At 31.7% G+C, this 21,402-nt stretch overlaps 1 protein-coding gene across 2 annotated transcripts in view; it reads right to left on the bottom strand.

Moving 5' to 3' along the window:
* Positions 1-21,402, bottom strand: part of LOC129972469 (putative inorganic phosphate cotransporter) — a 55,309-nt gene that overhangs the window by 7,472 nt on the left and 26,435 nt on the right. For both annotated transcript variants that reach the window (XM_056086613.1, XM_056086615.1), the window contains 6 exons: positions 20,538-20,721; positions 14,654-14,784; positions 14,413-14,562; positions 11,694-11,826; positions 7,009-7,164; positions 4,068-4,153 (listed from right to left, as the gene is read on the bottom strand). In XM_056086613.1, the coding sequence (XP_055942588.1) occupies positions 4,068-4,153; positions 7,009-7,164; positions 11,694-11,826; positions 14,413-14,562; positions 14,654-14,784; positions 20,538-20,721 (840 nt within the window). The remainder of the gene's footprint in view (positions 1-4,067; positions 4,154-7,008; positions 7,165-11,693; positions 11,827-14,412; positions 14,563-14,653; positions 14,785-20,537; positions 20,722-21,402) is intronic.

The raw sequence follows: 21,402 nt of genomic DNA, 5'->3' as shown, positions 1-21,402 counted from the left end.
ACGTGCTATCGTGCGAGTAATAATAACCACAAATTTTGAAATAATTGGTTATTATTAATGGCATCGACCGATAGATAAATTAATTAAATGTTATTATTAATAATAACTGATTGATCAGGCTGACCATAACACATAGAAATAGAGACTCGAAATTTAAAGACCATACAGATATTCAGTTCTAATCTTTTTGAATCTTAAATAGCTTTGATAACCGCAGATATTCTTTTAAGCATGGTTTATACAAGTTGCTGCAGCAATTGAGAAGGAATATAAGTCCATGCCTACAAAATTGAATCTCCTAATATCATTAGATTGAATAAATTGATAATGATTTAGGTAGAATAGCATGGTGCTCAATATTGTTCAATATGGTGTGTTATTACTATATTATTCAATATTCTACAATATTATACAATATTGTGCGCTATTATATTATTCAATATTCTACAATATTATACAATATTGTGCGTTATTACTATATTATTCAATATTATACCATATTGTTTAATATCATACAATATTGTACAATATGTGTTTGCTGGGGTTGAGAGTTATGAGCAGGTATATGCATTTCATTCCTCCAATGCATCACACATGGATCGAATATTAACCTGATGGAGAAGAAATTTGGATTATCAGATAAGACAAAAATTCTCCACTTGTCAAATGCTCAGTGTTTATGTTATTTAGCCTACAAATGCTCCTACAATTCTGTTGGAAAATCAGAGGACTTTAATTAATCATCGGCTCTAAAAACAATTCATTGAAATACCTAATCATAGAAAGTGTCGTGAATTGCATATAAGCCAGTAACAGCGCTTCTACCCGAACAGCTGTTTTGGTAAAATCGGATCGTTACTGGACTGCAAACCAAAAGGTCCCAGGTTCTATCCTCCCGCGTCTCATACCTCTTCAAAAGCATGAATATGCTTTGTGATCTGATCACTCTATTATTTGTTGGCTGTAAGTCTTTTTCTGTACATAATACATTTGCTATATTTGGTACGTGTTGTGTACGTATTTGATTTTCATCAAACATTTTGAATTTTTGCTCAAAGTCTTTTGGCCTGATTATTATTTTTTGAAGATTCAAGTCAGTGCATCCGAAGTCCCCCCTTCCCTCCCCTCCAAAAATATTAACTGTTTCGGATATGATCGGAAACGTCAGCTCTAATCCCTTACCATCAAGCCACTTTACATATCACTCCGCATCTACCTTTGTTTCTTCATGAATCGCTAAATTGAATATTTGCTGGCGCTTTTGAATAGAAGAAAGTATTTTAATAATGAATCCTATTTAGAATGCTAGTAAACGTACAGCAGAGACAAGTCGATTGATATTTCCTAACATTTTTTTTGCTCAATGCACGGCAAGCTAGTTGTTTTAAATAGCAATATTGAAATTTAAGCATAGAAACTCTTGGGACACTTTTGTGGATAGGTTTTGATTTATTTTGATGCGCAAATAAACATTTACTTTAAAACATGGCACAATATAATTATTTTCTGGAAAACAAAAAGTCAAAATTAGATCCATAATTCAAAGTAATTTTAGTATAAATGTAAAAAATAAATAAATAAATATTGCCTTCATCCAATTTTAAATTTTATAGAATAATGAAAAAAAGTGAATTGATAAAAAAATCAAATAAAATCAAGATAGTCGTTATCAATAAAGAAAATTAGTTAATATTTATAAATATGCATCCACCATATTGATGGCGACTACATCTGATGTATAAAAATGAATTTTTGTTCGTTCGTATTTTATGAACTACCATCCGATTGCGATAACATTTTTCCAACTTATTGCTTGCATTTGATCAAATGTCATATGTATAGTACAATTATTATATCTAATATATAAAAAGGAATATGCAATAAGAATCGAGTCAACTATTCTTAACGAAAAGTCGAATGGAGAAGAAGCGCTCATTCCACGCATTCCCATTATTCCTACCCATATGACTTTTGATTTCAAACGGCAGCAGTTCCACATTCAACTTGCATTCTTCATTACAATCAACAAGGCGCAAAGTCAATCACTTCAAGTGTGCGGATTGATACATGTTTTTCATAGGGTCAGTTGTATGTTGGATGCTCACGAATCGGATAGCCAAGAAATGTGTTTGTTTTTGCTGAAGACGGAAAAACAAAAAAATATTGTCCATTCTAAGGCACTTGAATAATAAAGTAAAAAAAAAAAAATAGAATAACAAAATAACAAAATTTAAATCTGCTATGGCAAATTTCACGTTATCATGTGAAAACATTTTTTTCGATGAATTGTTTAGAGCTAGAAAGCGATATTTGAAACTCAGAATCGAAACGTTTTCGTTGAACGTTAACGGTTGTGATTCGGAATCTAAATGGCCACATTCTGTGTTTGAAGTTGAGAGTTGCGATTGAGAATATGCAACACATTGCATACGCTTATGTTTTCTTAGTTCCCGTTGTAAAACTATTTAACGTTCATGTTTAATTCAATCAGCTTCAAATTTTAAATTTTCATCATTCGGTTTTGTTGATTGAAGATTTTGTCTCTAAAAGTTTCATTGAAGGTTTTGTTCCGGCCTCTGTTTGCTCTTTCGTTCCCTTTCTTTTTTTCTTTGCAAGGCTTCATCGGGAGAAAGCTTAGGACGCCCCATTTATGATTTATTCATTGCCTATGCGATTTTGAGTTCACCCCCCCCCCAACCAAAACAACATCATGTTTTTTTTTTCCCGTTCTCGTTTCCGTTTCTCGGCTCCTAATAACGTAAATGTGGTATCATTCGATAAACGACAGCGAGTAGAGTGTATCGATGCCAGTAGTAAAGAGAATTTTTACAAAAACGAGGTCGAAAACCTTGCTCGAAAATTCAAATTTTTATAACTCTGAGTGACCGTAACTCGCGAATCACTAGGAGTAGCAACGTGAAACTCGTATCGTTACGTGCATTTGGCAAGTACTATCCAAAGATATGAGCAAATGCAATGTAAATTTCGTAATTGCAAATTTCGAGACCCACATCTCGAACCCTATCGAAATCAGAGTTTCAGTAAAAATGTCATTCGACACTATTCATCGAGACGAGTGTTTATACGGGTCGCATTCGTCTCTACGTTGCATAGAATTCAAAATATAGCAACTTCCGGTCTGAACAGTAGTTGACTTCATCGATACCCATAGGAACTCAATGGTATCGATCCGTGATTGATATGACCAATATTAAGCCAAATCTGTACTGAGCATGCGCAATGGCACCAAAATTGTGGGGAGGACCGCCGGGGGTATTTCTAAATGAAAATTCCATGACTCTAACATATGTAGTTTACAAGATATAACGGAACTTTCTGCGCATGCGCAGTAGAGGACTCAATGTGGGATCTTCTATAGCTCCGTAGGATTACTATGGTGAAAACCCATTGTCTCTAATATATGTATTTTACTAGATATAACGAAACCCATCTGCGCATGCGCAGTAGATGACTCCATGGGGGGGTCATCTATAGCCCCGTAGAGTTACTATGATGAAAACCCCATGTCTCTAACAGCAGGTCAACCTTTTAAAGAAGCATACATACTAATAATGCTTTCAAAGAAGCGTCTATAATAATAATGCAATACTGGTAAAAGCAGGTGAAGCAGATGAAGATGAATATTGCCATTTATGCTTTATTCTTTGCCTACGCGATTTCGAGCTTCAATTATTCAAAATTCCGTAACGCAAACAACATCATGTTCTCACGTGATAATAAATATCATTTGTACTTCTTTTTTATATATCATTCAATTTCAATAATGTATTGATTGTCGACAAAATAAATATCATTCTTTCTATCATTCGTAATTAAACAAGACAGCTATTTCAAATTTCAACCGATATTTCCAAAATTATTTCTTCTGCGACAGCAATGCGCCAGGTACCAGCTAGTATGAAATAAATATTTAGGAACAATATTGCAGAATTTTAATGAATTTCTCAGATGCCTTTCGAAATGTTAAATTCAATGGATAATGCAATGCATAATTTTAAAATTAAAAAAAAAACAGTATGTATACACTTGTGAATAACGAATCATACTTTTTCGTTTGTCATGAATCCAACCAAAACTGGAAAGATGAAAGAGGCCAAACTAGCTATAGTGGACGATAGTCCCATCACGGTTCCTGAAAGAAAAATGAAATTTATTGCTTTTGCTTTTTTAAAAGTCCTTTTTTTTTTCTATTTTTTTGTCTATCTTAAAATCCCCCTTTATTTATAAAAACATTGCTTAGATTTTTCAGCAAAAATTAAAATTGCTACGATAATATTATAATGGTATAGTAACAGGTAAAGCAAGTTTGTTTTTTTGTAAAATCATACGTAAAATGCTATCCATGGCTCGTTTCAAGTTATAATCGAAATGTAACTAAAATGCAAACTCGGGACCGAACATGAGAAAGATGCCTGAAATCACGAAGCTCTAAACACTACTCTATCGCTGATACGCTTACGTACGTCATGTATAGTTATAGTTATATTTAGTTATAAAAAATGTGTGTGTGTGTGAAATAGCTTTTTTTCAGGAAAGACACCAAATAGATAAATTTAAAAAGCAGTATCTTATCTAAACATAACATTTGATCCAATTTGTTAGAGCCTTTCCGAGATACACGAAATAAATTTATATATACAAGAATTATTTGTTTAAAATTTCAAGATTCGCTTGAATCATAAGGTTGATTGATTTTATAGCTATATGTGATTTTTTTTTGAAGTTGAAAGTTTTTATGTTTGTTTGTCCCAAATTATTTTCCATTCTTAGTTAATAAAAGAACATTGGGAGAAAATAGATAAGTAATATGTAATCAGGTTTCGGTTTTTCTGATATTATAGTGTGCGGCAGAAGAACCCAGAAAAACAAATTTAGGACAAACAAAAATAGGCAACATAATAAATAATAATTATATGATATTATAACGTTTGCCTAGAAATTTAAAATGCAGTAATGAAAGTATTGATAAATCCAGAAATTATTCATATTAGCACAAAATGCCCAACGGTATTGATAAATCAGATATTAGCACAAAATGCCCAACAACATTGTTACGATATCTAGACGATGCTGAAAGGCATTCGGAATGTTGGACAACTTCGTAGAGATATGTTACAATATCTCGTGCTAATAGGGATTTCAATACTGAAAACAAAAATTAGGAGTAATGTTTCTAATTTATTATTTAATTTAATCAAGTTATTTGATAATAAATACTGTGTTCGATATTGATTTTCTTTTGCTAATATTATTATGGGACAAATAAAATTAATTAGCTGCTAAAATTATTAGTGACGTTGGGAGTGGAGTATTATTTTTAGTCTATAGCTATTTATAAAATATCCAACCAGTAGATGGCCATATAAAACGTATGACAGAAAGAAAATTTTCTGTGCAAGTAGAATACAAAAAGAGAAAAGGAAATTATTCACATATTTTAATAATGTTTAATTCGTGAGTTTTTAAGAAACTGTACATAAATATGAATTTATCATTAAAGAAAGGATTTATTAGTTTAGAAATTATTTGTATTTATTATTATAGAATTTATCGTTATGTTAAGGTAATCACAGATTACCTCACCAATAGCATCTATAGAGTCATTTTCTACAATTTCATTTTGATTTATCAATATTCCAGTGAAATTTATTTTTTAACAAAACTATTGCGTTTATTATTTTAAAAAGTAATAACTGACATATTATTACTCATGTTAAATAAAAAAATTACAATAATTTTCAAAATAAATCAGAATTAAATAGAAATTTTAAAAATCATTATGAAATTATCATTAATTTAATATATGTCAGAAATTTGGCTGAATCATGATTAATAAAATGCTTTCCTGATAGATGGCAGCACTGACCAGCCTAAAATCTAGCTATGGAATTCGCTCTTAGTTGCTGTGCAAATGATGATAACATCAAGGTGACATATGAAGAGAAGTTTTTCTCGCTCATAATCTTTTTCATATGATATCTCTAAGTGAATAATAAGATGTAATTAAAATACTGTTAGTTATTAAAATTACCGATTTTGAGTTTTTATGCAAAAATGTTCGAGAATTTAAATCAACACATACGAGGGAAAGTCAAATAGTAACGGGACTTTTGCAATTTCGTTTTCCAGAGTTTGGTAACTGCTAGTATCCAGGGCTAAATTGGAGCGGTCTGCAACATTTCTATGCAACGTGTCACTCTTATTCCAGCGTTAGTCGTTGGAGTGTAGCATTCCATTAAATATGGCAGCTCTTTTGTCGATCTACACCAAGGGGGAATTGAGTGCAGTGGTTTGCTTTTTGTTTGCGGAAGGTATTAAACCTGCGGAAATTATTAGTGGAATGCAAACACGGTATGATGACAGCTGTTTATCGCGAACATTTTAATGCAAACGCCAACTACCAGCTGGTAAAATTAAGCTAACACTATTCTGGGTCATGGAAGGTGTAATAACTGTTCATTTTACCTCAAAAAGCGAAATTTAGAATAGTCGGAACTATGGTGATAAGTTGCGAACTAAATTGAAACCTGCAATCAGATCCGAAAGTTGTGGGAAAACTGCGAACAAGTGTCATTCTGCTACAAGATAACGTTCGGCCATATTCTCCCAATGGGTGGCCGAAACGATAAAAGAGTTGGGATTCGAATGCTGGAACATCCCAAACATGGCTTCAAGCGATTTAATATGTTTGGACCATTAAAGAAAGCGCCAAGAGGAAGAAGATTTGCAATTGATGGAGAAGTCATTGATGCGGTGTAAAATTAGTTGCAGATGCAACCGAAAAATCTTTTTTTTTCCGACGAAATCAAAAAACTAGTGAAACGTTGGGGAAAGTGCGTTAAAGTCCAGGGTGGTTACGTGGAAAAATAATAAATGTTTCATCTTTCTATCTTTAGAATGAATACGCCTTTTTTTCAAATGTCCTTTTACTTTTTGACTCACCCTCGTAGATTTTACCATATTTTATTATTGTTGATAAAAGAATACCTGCAAAAGTAGGCGACATATCAATCACTGTGGTCATGCAGCCGCAATAGACAAATCCAGCAAAGCCCATGGCTATAATGGCTATGATGTTACTCCACATCCTGTCACAACCAACGTAAATTACTCCAATAAGGCCCAGTGAATATCCAATACAAACTGTAATACATAAAGGACAAGTATTATTTTTTTCACATACACTTATTTTTTCATATAATAATATATATTTTTTATATATAACTTTGATAACTTTAAAAACAAAGTTCTATTTTCTTCAAGAAGGTTTACCTTTGAAGACAAATTAGAAGAGACAAATATTCGTATATATCAATGATAGTAAAAAAAAAAATTTAAATTTTCTTGTCAAAAGTTTAGTTTATTTCATGAAATACAGCCAGTCGTTAGCAAGCACTGTTTTGCGGAATGCCATTTTACAATGTTGCCGAGTTTACACTTGGCCAGTTATAAGATGGCAAGCAGACAGCGCATGCGTAGAAAGGTTGAAAATTGCTGATGGGGCAAAAACATGCAGCTGTATGATGTTTTTTTTTTTTCTTATTGCGCCTGCGCTTGTAGAATGCAGCAGTTTTTTTGGCGTGAAAAAATTGATCACTTTCATAGATTAATTCCGACATTTTTTGCTCTTTGTTCTTTCTAATGCGAGGGTGTTTTTTTTTCATTTTATTTGCCATTTTTTCTATAGTTTTCCAAATTTAGGTATGTTGACTTTTATTTTATTTTACCATGTTTCTTTGTGCAAACATCCATCCTTTCAATACGATACGCAGTGAAAAAGAAAAGTCCAGAGACGCCAAAAAGACAATTTATAGCCAAGCATGGACTGCCTGAATCTATCTCATGAAATTGTGGCAAACAAATAAGTTCCTTTCTGCGCATGCGCTGTCTACTGGCCGAGTGTCAATACAGCTTCATACTTGATTTTATTTCCGGTTTATTTGTTCAATTTTAATACTTTATTTAGACATGAATCGCTGCAGGACGTTAGTCACGTTATCATATTGAAGATGAATCCAAGGAGAAGAATATTGATGAAGCAGGGTTTCCAGAAATAGAAGAAGATGTCAAACATCCCTAACCATTTAGAAGTAATTTATGAAGAATTGGATGAGCTTGTATGACCAGCGGACTGAAAGCAGTGGCAGTGGCGAAAGCAAATTATTCGCAATTTTCACGAAATTAAATGAATCATGAAGACAGACACAATCACGGTCTCGACTTTCCAACGGAGGTTGCCCCCCCCCTCCTTCCCCCAAAAAAGAATATTTTATGCATCAGAAAATTACGTTATTTAAAGCAACACATTTAAAGTATTAACATCAATCAATTTTCAAATAAAAATAACCAGCTTTAAGGAATTAATTGTTTCATTTGCCTACTTTTTATTCTGTATTAAGAATCCTTTCAATATAACATTTGTCTAAATTTTTTTAATTACAATAATATTTAGGCTTGTTTAAGCAATGAAAACTTCTTTAAAAAATTAGAATTAACACATTTCTTTCATTAATAGCGAGCTAATATGGCGGAACTTGATTTTGCCGATACGGAATATATTAATTCCCTTACTCTCAAGTTCAAAAAAGACTGAAAGCGAGTCTGGCAAAGAAAAGTTAATATTTCAATTCTATTAAAGGATATTTATATTCGTATCTTATTATTTCTTTCATACTAAGTACACAAAAAAGGAGTATTGTAATCTATACTTATATAAAGCTCAATGTGTGTGTGTGTGTGTGTGTTGGCGCTCTACAGGCCAAACCGTTTGATCTACAGCTACCAAATTTGGTACATGTATACCTTGGAAGTCAGGAATGTGCACCTGGAGTTTCTTTTTTTTTTTTTTGAATTTTTTATTAGAATTTTAATTATCAACTGACTTTCCCGCCAAAAAAAATCTTCATTTCTCCATCGCCAAATGAGTACGGCTTCAGTTTTTTATCTCACGCTAATAAGGTTAGGCTTAAAGTTTTTCGACCGATTATTTCAAACGATTCTGATTATTTTCTTAATGTTTGAAATATTTAAAATTAAACACTGTTAATTAATATATCTTTCAGATTCATTCTGAAATACTTTGTAATTAAAATAAAACAGAATAAAGGAAATTAAAAATTTCTAATCTGCATAGCGTTATCCCAACTGGTGTAGAAAAATTCACGCTTTCGCGTTACCAACTGGCGCTGAAAATTCACGCATGCGCATTGTGTTCTGACTGTTGACAACAAATTTAAACGGATGCAGACTTGATTTAAATTATTTTTAGGTTAGTTGTATGCTTTGTATTATATTAATTGCAGATTAATCCTTTCCATTTTAATTTAAAGTATAAATTCTAAGGGAGCAAACAAAAAAATTAGAAACTTACATATTACGTTATGACTGAAAACCTTTATAATATTATGAGTAAATTGTATGACTATCAAAATTTGAAGATTTAAAATATTTTGACGAAGAAGCTATTAAAGCAAGAATTACATAAAATATTTAATTATTAAAATTTTAACGAGCATTAAGATTGGCGAACTGGCTGGTCGCCAAAAGCGGCTTTTCATTAATAATTCAAGCTCCCGGTTCTGACAAATAGCCATGCTCCGGATCTCCTCGGTTCGAAGAATATATTTTTTGGTATTAATTATATCTCTGAAAATGCTTTGAGCTGGACGGATAAACTCGAGAACATTACATTAAATTTGTAGATCTTTGTCAAATTATAAAGGAGATCTGTAAAGAAGAAGTATTTCTGTCCGGCTATGAATATTCATTCGGCTATACGAATTACGAATTATGTCCCGGCTATTCGAATTATACCGGCTATGTGAATTCTGGAATTAAAACCTGAAGAAGGAATAGATAAAATTTGCTGTACAGATTTACTATTCAAAATGTAAATATGCATCAAATTTAGAATAGAATCCATCTAGGGGTTGACCTTCTAACCGTTTATACTTTTGGTAAACGAGGTAACCAAAAAGAAAAAAAAAATGCAGCGATTTAATCAAATGAAATTTTGAATGTGATATTGTAACTACAGCTGTAGTTTCAAAACACATTTTGGGTATACTAAAATCATACCAGCGATTAATCACCAAATATAGCGAGTTAGATTCAGTGAAGACGCTTAATTTACTGCAAAAACCTATCTTTTATAAGTATAGTGTTCAAAATGCATTTAGTTAAGAACAGGGTTAAAAAAAACAAGCTCAGAAGCAAAGAACTTTCATATGTTTGATTCTGAAAGTTAAAAACAAGCATTCAAGAAGTCTTTACTTTGGACAAGGTCCGCCATTTCCAACAGAGGAAGAAGGGATGACACTTTTATTAGAGAGTATTGTGGCGGATTGGAATGAGTGAGGATAGAACGTGGAACTTTATGGTTCACAGCCCAGTAACATGACCAGGATACAAAAGCAATTGCTCGGGTAGCATAGGTAGCTGTTAACTGGCTTATAAGCTTTCACAACAGACTCTCCCTCCAGTGAGCCAAACGATATGGCTCTTGAGTAGTGATGTATTAGCTGCTGATTCTAATGCACCTGTACCCATTTGAGTACAGCCAAGCGTTATGGCGAGCGTATGTGAGTGAGTGGTTGCTGCGTCAAGTGAGTCTGACGGCTTTCTGTTGCTGCGTCAAGTGAGTCTGACGGCTTTCTGTTGCTGCGTCAAGTGAGTCTGACGACTTTGGTTTGCTGTGGGTAGACGGCGCCACAACAGCTGTACGAAGGTTGAAGGATCATCGTCCGAGGTCACCAATGTGGCTAATTTGCGATGGCCGAGGATAGAACCTGGGACCTTATGCTTCGCAGCTCAGTAACATGACCACGATACAAAAGCAATTCCTCGTGTAGCGCAGCTGTTAACTGGCTTATAAGCTTTCACCACAGTATGCAAGAATGCTTCGAGAAGACCACTACCTCTAGCGTTTACAATAGGAATGAATGATTAATAATGCAGAAATGAGAACTAAATGTTCTGATATTCATAAAGAGAAGAGTAAATTATGAGAATTTAATAATTTAAAACTTATACATTATTTATTCTGGGAATGAATGCTTTCATCACAAAGATGAGGGTTTAAAGTTAATAAAGAGTTATTTCATGTTCTTGTCTTGTTATGTTTGGAAACAATGCTTCAGACAGAAACAAACGAGAGTTTAAGATCTAGCACTAATAAAGAAAACAGTACCTATGATAATTTAACAATCATAGAGTGATTAGTTGGTGTCATGGCTTAAAGGTAGCGCGTCTTTCCCATGCTGGGGGTCCCGGGTTCGAGTCCTGGTTCGGTCATTGTTGTTCTTCTCCTGTGTTCTCTCTGTGAGGTGTGTGAGCTTTCCCCCTGTAAAAGGAAGTTGTGCAAGCGAAAGGGCATGTGCCATCTTCATATGAGCTAGAAGTCAGATTTCTGCCCTCGGGTGCTCAGGGGTGTTTACCCTCAGAAGCTACTGCACCCCCTTTCCGTGGTAACGCGGTCACGACAACATCATCATAAAGAGGGATTTATATTTTGTTTCTTTTGGGAGGAAATATTTCTTCCAATTTTTATTATTACTTATTATTTTATTAATAAGTATTTTTCTTTCATTTTTTGAAAAAGGGGAAGTAACATTTGAAGATGAAAAAAAAAAGTTATGTTTTCTTAGTATAAAAGAAAGAAACCTAATAGTTACATAGCAAATTGAATCCTTTTCGAAGTTTATCCGTTCCGACGTAATTGCGTGTTTCTAGCCATTTTGATATCCATCCACCTGTATAACTGAACACCATTTGAATTGCCAGTGGAAAGGACGTGAAAAAACCATTCTGAAAAAAAAAAGCAATTTTACTATTTTATTCATTCTTGTGTAACACTTATTGCAGTGAATAAATAAAATGCTCTAAAATACAAAATGTAAATTACACTTCCGAGTATCCGGCCTAATGTAATGGAAGGGCAGGCCGGATAACAAAAAATCCGGATAGGCCCGAGTTCTGTGAACTCATTTCTTTTCCAACATTTATTTCTCATTTCTTCTTCTTTTGAACGCACCATTTCAATCGCTTATTTGAAAACTCCAAGATGAATATTTGCTAAATTTCCCTTATTTTGTTCTTTGGTATGGTATTATAAGTAGAAAATGATCACAATAATTAACATAATATAGTTGCATTAGTCAAAACACTCGCAATCGCCGTAACTCAGTCGGCAGAGTATCTCGTTTGAAATTGGGTGGTCTCTGGTTCGGATCCCAATCAGTGTATTCACCCAAAGACTGGAGTTATTTTACTTAAATTGTTATCGATTGTTTAGCTAAGATCTGGAAGGTTCTGGATACTTCTGAAATATTCAAATTTAATTGTTCCGTACATTCTATATGTGTATAAAAGCTGAGTCCTATCAATAATGGGTAAGTTCTCAGTTTCATGCTGCTATGAGTTGCTCAGTTCGAATAAATCTAATTGTTTGTTTAACCCTTTAAAGGGCCATTTTTTTCTAGTCATATTATGTTAAAATATTTTTAGGCTTGAAATCAGAATAAGAAAAGGGATTCATTTAGCTTATTAAATAATACTTTTGTAAATATGTTGTTATTTCTTGAATGTTCTTCATAAGTTTTACCAAGTTTTTCATTACTTACCTTCAAATGTTGTTGTCTTAGACAATCCTTGTTATTCCTGTGTTTTTTTTTTTTTTTTACTTTGTAGAGTGTATGATCATACTCTTATTTATGTAAGAATTTAATGTGATATCATTGCAATGGTCTTCTAGTACATTAACTATTATTGTATAGAAAATAGGTACTGTTAGATTTTAATCAGTATTGGAACGGTGATAGTGGGTTAAATTTATTTTCTTTTGGTCTGATGGAAAAAGAAAGTTTCAAGAGTTAGTCCTGCGCCATTGTGCTGGGTGGGGTTGCTTTGTGGCGGCCTATCGTTTTATCCGAATGGCTTCAGGCTGGGGCGGACTGTAGGTATGCCTTGCACAAATGAAAATAGTTTGAAACTTGCACTCATTGAAACTGAAATCATTGGATGGTAGGTTTCTACTATGAGTTTGTGAATATTGCTTGAAATTGTTCACTCTTTTCCAAGAAAACCGCTCATACCAAGATAAAGGTTCATGATCCAAAGTAATCTTTGTTCAAAATTCTACTATATTTTTTTAGACTGAGTTAAAGCCATTTTATGTCCGAGATTGTTATCCATGCGGATATAAATGTTAATGACAAAAGGTACTATATGTGGAATAGAGCAATCCTTATTAAGGTATAGGAATATGGGATAACGATCCACAGTTATGTCAAGATAGCAGTTCATATTAATCCTTTACATTCGGAAAAATAATTCGATGCATATTTATTCACTTAAGAAAAGGACTTGTTCATTGCTTTAAAAAATATATATATACATGATAGTTTTAATTTATATTTTCCTGCAATATTTTCTACATCGACTTACCATTTTGTAGGTATTTTTAACAATTAAATTTAAAAATAAGCAAATAAAATGCCAAAACGATTCACCGTCTTGAATGGTGAGTGAGTCACTATCCGAGGACTAATGATCCAAAACACTCGATGTCCAAGATAGCGCTCTATATTGAGATAAATGCTAAAGATCCGAGATTGTGACCATGATAGCAGTTTATATTGAAGTAAGAGCTAATGTTCCTGGATACTCTATGTCTAAATTATAAATCTATATTGAGGTTAGGGTAGTTATATGGGCTGCTGTGGCTTGGTGGTAAGGTCTCGGCTTGTGAGCCGTAGGGTTCCAGGTTTGTGACCCGATTCCACCGAAGAACCGTCGTGTAAGGGGGTCTGTTGCACGTTAAATCCGTCAGACCAAACGTCCTCTCGCTGGTGTGGTGCGGTGTGGAGAGGGGAGTTCCAACTCAGGTGTCGTCCTCGTCATCTGACTGCGGTTCAAAATGACGAGGTCCGTCCCAAAATAGTCCTAGTATTGCTTCACAACAGGACGTTAATGTAACTAAACTAAACTAGGGTAGTTATATAAGAGAGCCGTTCATATTGAGATATGGGGTAATAATCCAAGAAAATCTATGTTCAATTTTTAATAGTCTTCACTATTAAAACTGATAAATAATCAGAAAAATTACTCACCAACAATTTTTTTGTTTAAAAATTATAGTTCCTTCTTGGTGTACTCGCTTTTGGCATAGATTTTATTAAATCAAACTTTGGATAAACAAAATTTTTGTTCTATTACCAACAATTCCAAATTAGCCACGTTTCATTGCATATTATTTATATAATGATACGGCCATTTATGTACATTTATTTGTGTCGGCACGTAATTTGAAAATATATTTCTGAAATCGATGATGTATAAATGAAAGAGGACAGTAATTTAATCTTCGAAAGAAATGGGCCTTAACAAACTTACTTCCTCAAGAGAGAAGTGCAGAATCGTTCCAAGGAATATGGAGTGAACTGAAAGGAAGTGAGATCCTACCCAAAATGCAGCGGAGATCGCGTATGTTACAGCATAAAGAGGCACTGATGTAAGAATTTTTTTCCAGGGTGTTGGAGGTCTCTAAAAGTAAAAAATAAGATATATACCATTTATATAAAATATTTGGGGTTCATTAATGCTGAAAATATGGTGTAAAGTCCTGATTATTTACCTTATGAGACAGTTCATTTTCCTGGTTTTGCAATATGTAATTTAACTCTGAATCTTTGATATATGGATGACACTTAGGAGTCTCGTATAAAAAGATTTGAAAACTGAGACACAGAAGTAGTCCTGAGCCACCTGCGATAGATTCAAATGCATATTGATATCAATAATTTAAGAAGAATAAGAAGACAACTAATGACTTTTACATACAAACAGATATGATTTTCAAATTTGGATTTAATCTGCAGTACTGATTAACTGCCAGTATGAATGTTATATGAGGCATATTAGGCAATATATAGAAATAATTCTTCAAAAGACTAATTGCTCCTATGACTAATTTGCCAGCTAATTGTATTTAATGTTCATGAAGCCCATACAAGAGGTCAAGTTTCAGTAAAATTAAAACACAAATTTATTATATTTTTCCTATTAACAAAAGGCTCAACGATATTATTACGATTCCCGTTACGACAAAATTTATTTTTCTTAAAATCCCTCTTTGTAAGGATTTAAAGGACCTGAAAGTAATAATGCATTTTGCACATTAATCTATACTTATAATAAAGCTCGATGTGTGTGTGTGTTGGCGCTCTAGCTACGAAATTTGGCACGTGTATAGCTTGGAGGCCGGGAATGTGCACCTCGGGGTTATTTTTTCAAATTTTTAATTAGAATTCTATTTATTTAAAAAATAAACGAAATTTTAGCGCCTTTCTGTTATAACTTCCGAAATTATTACCGCACAAAAAAGATTTTTGCATCAAGTTAATGATGAAAAATTTATCTTTTAAATGATACCAATGTTTTAACCTTAAAATTAAATTTCTATTTTTAATTAATTTTTAAATAAATATTTTAACTATATTTTTCAACAATTTTTTTCGTACAAAATAAAAATAAAATTTAAGCTGCACGAGCACGTTTTGCATTCATGGGGAAAAATTAGCTTTTTTGAAAGTGTTGCCATCACATTGACTAAAGCTCCATTTAAAAATAAATTAAATCTTTTTGGAAATGAAACCTTTAAAAATATGATTTTCATTAAATTAACGTGTCATTAACGTGTATTAAATTATCACGTGTCTGTAGGAAATGAAACAAATATGAAATATTATTTTTTTCTAAAAAAATAAATTCAAGAAAAATTATTTTATGATCTTTTACACTATCTATATTATTAATCCAATAATTAGTTTTATTTTAAGGCAAGTTTTGTTTAATATGAGCAGGATATCCATTCAAATCAGGGCCACACAGTTAATTTGTAAACAAGTAATTGTTTAGCAGATAGACACAGATCTTCTAAAATGGTCGAAATGGAAAATGATTATATTTTATGTAACTTGATCCAATAAATACTCTAATATATAACGAATTTTTGATTTTACATAAAGCTTCTGCTGTGGAAATCACGTTTAACAAAATGTTCTTGAAACACTAATATTTTAAATAAAGAGTTAATTTACAATCAACTAAATCAATCACTTAAACTGACTGATTTATGAAAATTTGAATATCACAATTCAAAAAAAAAAAAAAAAAGGATAATTTTAGATTTTCCATCGATCGTTTTAAAGAAAATACGCCAATCAGCGCGCATTCTTCTCAAGATTAATTGGCCTAAGATTATGAAAATGTTGAGTTTTTCTAAATTTTTAACATTCAAAACTTAATAAATCAGTCTAAGTTAATCGTTTAAAATAGAAACATTCATTCATTTATTTAAAATTTGGTGTGTCCAGAATATGATACCTTACTGCATAAAATTTAAACTTCATAATTTTTGAAATATATTTATAGGCCGGAACAAAATATTATTATTGATTTCATTTCAATCCTTTTGAAAGCAAAACTAAAAACTGAATTTTATGCTGAATCTGAGAAATTTTTGTTCAATTATTCTTTGAGATATTACACAAATTATGAAAAATATTTTATAGTTCACATAAGACATAAATACCGAACGATTCTGTTTGCAGTACTCATATTCAATAATAATAATAATAAATAAACAACAACAAAAATGATAAATAAAATAAAACGCTTAGTTTCATTAAAAAATATCTTTATATTAATTGCAATTTCATCATTTCCACTTTAATTTAAAGTTGAAGTTTTACCGGAAATGACAACAAATTAGCAAAATATATATAGTAAATTGAACGAAACGATCTAAACAACAGTATAAATTTGGCATGACTATCAAAATTTGAAGATTAAAAAGGTTTTGTTTGAGAAGCTATTAAGAGACAAGTTACTTAAAATATTTAATTGAAAATTGTAGCGAGCGGTAATACTGGTGAGCCGGCTGGTCGCCAAAGGCGGCTAGTACATTATAATTTTATACTATTTGATTTATTATTATGTACATTCTGATGATATGTACTACATTATTTTGTACATCTTGTACATTATTATATGTAATACAATATTCTGTACATTATTATTTTGTACAGTGGATTATTATTTTGTACAGCACATTATTATTTTGTACAGCACATTATTTTTTTGTAGAGTAGATTATTATTTTGTACAGCACATTATTTTTTTGTAGAGTAGATTATTATTTTGTACAGCACATTATTATTTTGTACAGTATATTATTATTTTGTACAGCACATTATTATTTTGTACATTATTGTATTTTTTAACACCATTATTATTATTTGACATTTTTACAGTACATTATTATTTTGTACAGCACATTATTATTTTGTACAGTATATTATTATTTTGTACAGCACATTATTATTTTGTACATTATTGTATTTTTTAACACCATTATTATTATTTGACATTTTTACAGTACATTATTATTTTGTACAGCACATTATTTTTTTGTAGAGTAGATTATTATTTTGTACAGCACATTATTTTTTTGTAGAGTAGATTATTATTTTGTACAGCACATTATTATTTTGTACAGTATATTATTATTTTGTACAGCACATTATTATTTTGTACATTATTGTATTTTTTAACACCATTATTATTATTTGACATTTTTACAGTGCATTATTATTTTGTACAAAATTCATTTTCATAATGTATTATGTCATGATGGGTAGTTGTCTTTGACTAATTTGATTTGGTCATGTGATCATTACACGTAGATCATTTTCGTGACAAGTGAAATTCTGGTGATATTCAAAGTGATGAATTGCGTAAAGTGATTAATTTCATAGGGTATGAAATAAATGGATGTCACTTAATTACAAGATTATAATTGCTAGCTTAGAGCAGTATACCTCTATGACAGTAAAATATTTTGTTGCAGTGGTTGAAAGTGCGATGTTTTAACGATTATTATTCAACAAAATAAGTTTGGGATACTTTCTCCAAAATAAATGAGTAAATGTGTACGCAAATGTAAGACTATAAATCGGACATACAAATTTCTTGTAAGCTATAGTGAATGCAACCTCGTGAGACAAGTACATATTATCCAAGAGAATTGGTGGCGTCTGGTAAGAATGCTGGTTTACTGACAGTATGACGAAGATTTGCTGAAACAGGAAGATGGATATGGACACCAATTCAAGAATAGTCATCGACACCAGCAATGAAGAGGAAACAGTTGTATTGGGTCTGAAAATATCAATTAAGCAGTGCACAATACTGGAATAAGGTTGTATTCAGCCACGAAAAGCATTTTTACTATCTCGTATACATAGAAAAGAGAAAGTATAGTAATCGGCAAAAAATTCTAACTCGAGATTTTGAACTCCCTAAGTTCGAAAACCACATTTTTTAAAAAAAATGTCTGTCTATCTGTCTGTTTGTGTCAAAGACAACTCAAAATTTCTTTGATGGCTGAAATTTGGTATTCGGTCTTTATAACAAATATCCAGATTTCTATCAAATTTTGAATAAAAATATATTCAGAGAAAGTACGTCTGTCCGGCCGTTCGAATATAATTTAGCACGATAATTACAAAACAAAAAAAGCTAGATATATAAAATTCGGTATACAGATTTAACATCCATAGTGTGGACACCTGTCAAACGTTGGGCCAAATCCAGCTACATTTTGACTGTCTGTCGGTCTGTAGTTTCAGAAGCATGCAAACTCAATAATTCAAAAACACAATGATTTAAACATACCAAATTGGTATGGGATTTTACGACTGCAAGTACAACTTTGTGTCAAATTTTTGTTTCAATCGCTTTATTAAAATGTGTTTAAAATACAAATTCGATTTTTGGATACTATTAACTCATGATACTGATTAACCACCAAATAACTTGCTAAGCATGGCACGATACATTGAGTAAAAATATTAAATTTACACGAAAAAATATTTCATAACTATTGTAAGCCAATGAATTGTAAGGGGTTCCCTGGTCTGAAAAGTTTATTGGAGTGTATGCGAGAAAGTTTGAGAAGACCACTCAAGCTGGTTTGCAAAAGGATTGCGATTAACAGTTCAGGCATAGAGTTAATATGCCCATTAAGGAACAGCATCTTAATCAAAGAGATTAAACACCTTCCAAAGAAGATGTTTTGGTATTATTTTATATCTGGAAGATATGGCAGTACAGTTCGAAAGAAGGTAATAATAAACTAAAAAAAAAGTTTTTTAATTTTAAACGACATTATGAATTTTATGCATATATTTCCTGGCGGTGTTGATGGGCTTCAACAAGATCTTCCTCGAAATTACAATTCTAAATTAGTAAAACAAATTTTCAAGAAAAGAAATTACAGTTTTTGATTGACCTGGTAATTTCCCTGATGTAAATCCCTTTGGTAGTTTGTAGAGAATGTGAAGAGAGAAGAGAGAGTGAAAACGGCATGCTCAAACAAGAAAGAAAAATGATCCAGAATACAATAAAAATCGCATTTCATGATGAGGGGGCAAAGAATCAAATTTCTCAATTAGTGGAATCCACGCTGAAAATAAGCTAGAGGAAGACATATTTTCTACCAATTGCTATACCATGCATGTGAACGAACTTAAACTAATTACACTGCATATGTGAAAATTTTTGTATTTGATCATTTATTTGCAGAGTAGTGTAATGCTGGGAGACTTTATACTAAAATAGTATTATAAGCATTATATATGTAATGATATCTCTTAATATAATTTAAATCATAATTTATTTCCAAATTTTTATCTCACTTTAGTTCATAATAACTTTTTTCTAAAATGTTCCTTATTACCTGATCTATTTCCTCATTTTTTTAAATAAATTCTACACGCTCTCTATAAAATTGCCCACTTCAACATTTTCTCACGCTCCGAGTGAAGGGATAAAAATCCTTAATAGTTATAACATTCCTTTAAAGATACCTAAGATTCCCTTTCCTAAGTCAACACGTGTCAAAGAAATCCCTATCAAAATCTCATAGTATAAATCATTGAGGGGAAAATTTTTGTCTCTTTTGCACTCGTATCAAGATGTAAACGGATGTCAGTTTTATCATGGCTACTTCTACATAAAAAACCTCCCGTAATGAAATAAATCAAAGTTTTAAAACTTCAAAAATTTCTTCTATTCTGCTACGCAACTGCTAAATTATTTTTACATGTGTAAATTTTGTTACATTACATTTACAATCATTTGAATCCAATTAGTGACTTTCAAAGAAATTAATGATTGTAGGGTTAAATATTTACTTCTAATATGACATAATTACCTTATGACGCTCATTTTAAAAAGATTTGTCTGTATAACTTGTAATAAAAATATCCATCAAATAAAATCAATTTTTAAATATTATTATTTCAAAATATGGGCAAATTTACAATAACATTGGCACGAATGAATACTTCTTTATAACTTAAAATTCTAAGAAAATTAAATTGTGATTCCAATTTCATAATTTTATGACAATTAAAGTTCATGATTAAATAAGTGGAACTTTTAACACGACTCACCATAAACATAATAGACAGAGGGCCATCCGCCTAAAAGGGGGGACAAGCACATAAAGCCTGATGAAATGCTGCCCACTAAAGCTCCCAAGCAATAACCAGACATGGAAAGAGCATTTAGAATGGCCCGCTCATTCTTTGGAAACCAGTTGGCGGCTACAACACAGTGAGCAGCTGGAATCAGTCCCTAAAAAGTAACATAAGTTTCTATTAGTATATTAATGTATTTATAAAAAATCAATAGTTTGTGGATTTCCAGTTAAATTTAAAGTGAAAATAAAATTGTTTATTTATTTATTAGCTGCAGAGCTTTATTATCAGATTTATTAGATTTCCCTCTCTCTTTCTTTAAATATATACATATAAGAATCATTTTGTTTGAAGCAGAATGCAGTTTCGAAGACAGAAAGACTCATTCAAGTTTTAAAGTTCGTTTTATTTTCCCTCCCGAAAGGCAGGCGGGCATGTTTATGTACAAGCGGCGTGGACAAACACGTCCGCTCACAGCAACAGATTAGTCAAGAAGTGGCGTAAAAAGAGGGAGAAACAAATTATCCCTGTCTTATATACTGTGATATTTTAATAGGGATTTTTATGGCATGTCAATCAAAATGCAAGGGAAATACAGGGATATTTTAAAAGAATTTGTAAAGTCAATGGTATTTTGTCGGCGTTTAGCCAATTCAGCACAATTTTATAACGCTTCCCTTGAATTAATATATATATATATATATATATATATATATATATATATATATATATATATATATATATATATATATATATATATATATATATATATATATATATTGGGAGGCATTAGGCACTTATTTTATGTAAAAGAAGTGATGATAAAAGTGACGTCCGT

The sequence above is a fragment of the Argiope bruennichi genome, chromosome 6 (assembly GCF_947563725.1).
Source record: "Argiope bruennichi chromosome 6, qqArgBrue1.1, whole genome shotgun sequence".
In the NCBI taxonomy this organism is placed as follows: domain Eukaryota; kingdom Metazoa; phylum Arthropoda; class Arachnida; order Araneae; family Araneidae; genus Argiope; species Argiope bruennichi.
This window is presented reverse-complemented; position numbering and strand designations above follow the sequence as displayed.